The 3,781-nt window shown below is 60.2% G+C and overlaps 1 protein-coding gene across 2 annotated transcripts; it reads left to right on the top strand.

The window, feature by feature from the left end:
* Positions 1-8: 8 nt before the first annotated feature.
* Positions 9-3,060, top strand: LOC113980227 (class I histocompatibility antigen, F10 alpha chain-like). Of its 2 annotated transcripts, none has more exons than XM_027707465.1 (7): positions 9-31; positions 867-1,130; positions 1,317-1,586; positions 1,794-2,066; positions 2,182-2,289; positions 2,388-2,426; positions 2,780-3,060. In XM_027707465.1, exons 2-7 carry the CDS (start codon positions 932-934, stop codon positions 2,791-2,793), a joined length of 903 nt encoding a protein of 300 aa, XP_027563266.1. In that variant the 5' UTR covers positions 9-31; positions 867-931; the 3' UTR covers positions 2,794-3,060. The 2 variants fall into 2 exon arrangements, with proteins under 2 accessions (XP_027563266.1, XP_027563265.1); XM_027707464.1 differs by having other exon boundaries at positions 2,777-3,060.
* The last annotated feature ends 721 nt before the right edge of the window (positions 3,061-3,781 follow it).

The following is a 3,781-nucleotide window of genomic DNA, read 5'->3' as shown; positions in this document are numbered from 1 at the left end:
GAAGGAGACCCCCCTGAACACCCATTCCCGGGCACGGGAACCCCCCTTAACCTCAATTTCCGGGTACCGGGACCCCCCTGCACCCTCTCCCTCAGCACCGGGACCGCCTTAAACCTCCTTATCCGGCACCGGGACCCCCCAATTTCCATTTCTGGGCACCGAGACCCCCTGAACACCCATTCCCGGGCACGGGAATACCCCTGAACTTACATTCCTGGGGACAGGGACGCCTCTGAACCCTCATTCCTGAGTACTGGGACCCCCCTGAACCCCCATTCCTGGCCATCCCGCCTCTCCCAGCCCCCTGATCCTTTCCTTTTCCTTGACCCTGGGACCCCCTGGACCCCCATTCCTGCCTTTCCCAGCCCCCAGCCCCCACTTTCCTCAACACTGGGGACCCCTGGACCCCACCTTTTCCTGGGCACAGGGACTCCCTGAACCTCCATCCCACCTCACAGTGCCCTCCCTCCCCTTCCCCTGACCCTGGGACCCCCCGAACCTTCATTCCTGGGCATGGGGACCCCCCTGCATCCCCTTACCCAGCACCCAGACCCCCCCTGACCGCCCTTCTCTGGGACTTGGACCCCCTGCACCCCCTTATCCTGCACCAGCACCCCCCTGCATCCCCTTTCTGGGCCATTCTGGGTCTCCTCACCCCATAACCCCAACACTGGGCCCCCCCAGACCCTCCTTTCCTGGGCACAGGGACCCCTGGATGCCCCATCCCTCCTCTCCCAGTCCCTGCACCCTCCTTTCCTTGGCCCTGGGATCCCCAAACCCCCTTCCCGGCTCTCCCAGCTCTCCCAGTTCCCCCTTTCCTTGACCCTTGACCCCCCCGGACCTCCCAAATCTCCGTGTCCCCCCAGTTCTCCACTCCCTGCGTTACCTGCGAGTGGCGGTGTCGGAGCCCAGCCCGGGGATCCCTCAGTTCATGATCATGGGATACATGGACGGGATCCCCTTCAGGCGCTACGACAGCGAGCGGGGCCGGGTGGAGCCGCTGACGCCGTGGATGGCGGCCGGAGCCGAGCCGGGATATTGGGATAGAGGGACTCAGATCAACGAGGGGAACCAGCTCGTGGCTGCCACCAACCTGGAGATCCTGCGGGACCGGTACAACTGGAGTGGGGGTGAGTGGGGGGAGCCGGGGAATGGGGGCATGTGTGGGACTGGGATGGGATCCGTGGGGATCCAAGGGCTGGGATGAGGCTCTGTGGATCTCCATCGCACTCTGGGGCTCCACAGGGCTGGAATGGGGCTCGGTGGGGCTGGGACACAATTCCACGGGTCTCCATGGATCCGAGCCCACCCCCCAGGTCTCCACACGTGGCAGCGGCTTTCTGGCTGTGACCTCCTGTCTGACGGGAGTGTTCGCAGAACCCTTCGAATTGGCTATGACGGGCGGGATTTCATCTCCTTCTCCCCGGAGACCGGGACCTTCGTGGCGGCCGATGGAGCTGCCCGGATCACACAGAGGAAATGGAGATCCGATGGGTACGAGGCTCTTCAGCCCGACCTGGGACACAGCTGTGCAGAATGGCTCCAGAAATACGTCGGATATGGGCGGGAGGCGCTGGAGCGCAAAGGTGAGGGAGACAGAATTCCCCTGGGAGTGTGGGATTTAGGAATGTGGGATTTGGGAGGGTGGAACTGAGGAACACGAGAAATCCCATGGGAACTCTGTGGGCGAATCTGAGTCATCCAACTCCCATGGGAATTCCATGCATGGATCCCACTGTTGTCCTATTCCAATGGGAATTCCATGCATGCATCTCACTGTTATCCCATTCCAGATCCCCCCGATGTCCACGTGTCCGGGAAAGAGGAACACGGGATCCTGACGTTGTCCTGCCACGTGTACGGATTCTACCCCGGGATGATCGGGATCAACTGGCTGAAGGGGGATGAACTGCGGGATCAGGAGACGGAGTGGGGCGGGATCGTTTCCAACAGCGACGGCACCTTCCAGAGCTGGGCCAGGATCGAGGCGCTGCCGGGGGAGCGGGAGCAGTACCGGTGCCGGGTGGAGCACGCCGGAATGCCGGAGCCCGGGATCTTCGCCTGGGGTGAGGCTGGGAACGGGCAATGTGGGAACTGGGGGTTTGGGAAGGAGGAATTTGGGAGTGTGGGACAGCGGGATGGGGGTAACCCTCCCCCTCCTCCCCCTGCTGCCCTTCCCAGAGCCGGAATCCGTCTGGAATTCCAGCCCGGTGTTGGTGGCTGTGTCCGTCATCGCTGCCATCATCATCATCGGCCTCCTGGGAGTCGGTGTCTGGAAGCTCCGATGCGGTAACTCCCGGGATGGGGGTGGGGAAGGGGCACGGATCCGGCCGGCAGCATTCCGGGGATCCTGTGCCACGGGTGCTGATCCCGCTTTATTTCCATAGGGAAGAGGGAGGGGAATGGATACGACCCCGCGCCCAGCAGTGAGTCCCAGCAGCGTGTGTGGATCCAGATCCTCTGTGCAGGGATCCCAGGATGGATGCCGGGATTCCAGAGGGGAATGGGGGCCCAATGGCTGGATCGGGATTGGAAGAGGATTCCAGCTCAGGGCAGGATTCCAGAGTGGGATCAGGTGGAATTGTGGACTGGGATCAGGGTTGGATTCTGGAGTGGGATCAGGTGGGATGGATGGAGTGGGATTGGGGTGGGATGGATGGAGCAGGATCAGGAGGGATTCTGGAGCAGTTCCTACTCTCCCTGGGCTCCACAGCCAGATCCATCCCCTGGGATGGGAACAGGGACATGGTGACTCCTTTCCCCGTTCTCATCCCAGCAGGAATCACGGCCTGAGCGATCCCGGAGCTGGATCCGCCCCTTCCCTCTCCCTGCGGAAAGGCAGGAGCTGCTGGCAGAGCTCATCCCGCTGCTCCCACCCACCCCGGCCCCCCTGCGGCTCTTCCCGATGGATCAACTTCCTGCTTTTTCCTGGGTGAAACTGTCAGAGACTGAAATGGTCAATGGTTTCTGCATTCTGGGATTGCCAGGAGACTTTTGCCGGCTTTTGCAGGACTTTGGCATTATCCCTGTGATGGGCAGCTGGGCCCATCTCCCCCTCCAGTGCTGCTGAAGGTGTCAAGCCCTGGAAAGGAGAGAAGAGCCGAGTTTCCCAGGCCCCTCACGGGAACTCTGTGCTGGGCTGTCCGAGGTGTTGGGGGTTCATGGCCCATCAAAGCCCATCCCCCCCTCTGCCAATCTTGGAAGGTGGGAAAAAGCCTTTTCCCTGCCCCTCACGGGAACTCTGCGCAGGCCCAGGAGACGTTGGGGGTTCGTGGCATGGCCCGGGACACTGTCCATGGATAGAATAACTCAGAACTTCTTGGAGTGTGGGGACTTCCCTCCCTCACCCCCAACGGATAAGAAGAAGGGAGATAAATCAGACTGCTCAAACTACCGGGGTATTACTCTGCTCTCCATTGCTGGCAAAATCCTGGCAAGAATCCTCTTGAACAGACTAATACCTGCTAAAGCAGAAGAACTTCTTCCTGGAAGCCAATGTGGTTTCAGAGCCAACAGGAGCACCACAGACATGGGATTTGTTCTCAGACAACTGCAAGAGAAGTGTAGGGAACAGAACAAAGGTCTCTATGGAACCTTTGTTGACCTCACCAAGGCTTTCGATACTGTGAGCAGAAAAGGTCTGTGGCAGATTTTGGAACGTTTAGGTTGTCCCCCCAAGTTCCTTAAAATGATCATCTCACTCCATGAGGATCAGCACGGCCAAGTCAGATATGGTGATGCACTTTCTGAGCCCTTTCTAATAACCAATGGTGTGAAACAA

The sequence above is a fragment of the Neopelma chrysocephalum genome, unplaced genomic scaffold (genome assembly GCF_003984885.1).
Source record: "Neopelma chrysocephalum unplaced genomic scaffold, ASM398488v2 Primary Assembly neopelma1_93118, whole genome shotgun sequence".
NCBI lineage: Eukaryota > Metazoa > Chordata > Aves > Passeriformes > Pipridae > Neopelma > Neopelma chrysocephalum.
The sequence above is the reverse complement of the archived record's forward strand: the minus strand, read 5'-3'. Positions and strand labels throughout refer to the sequence as shown.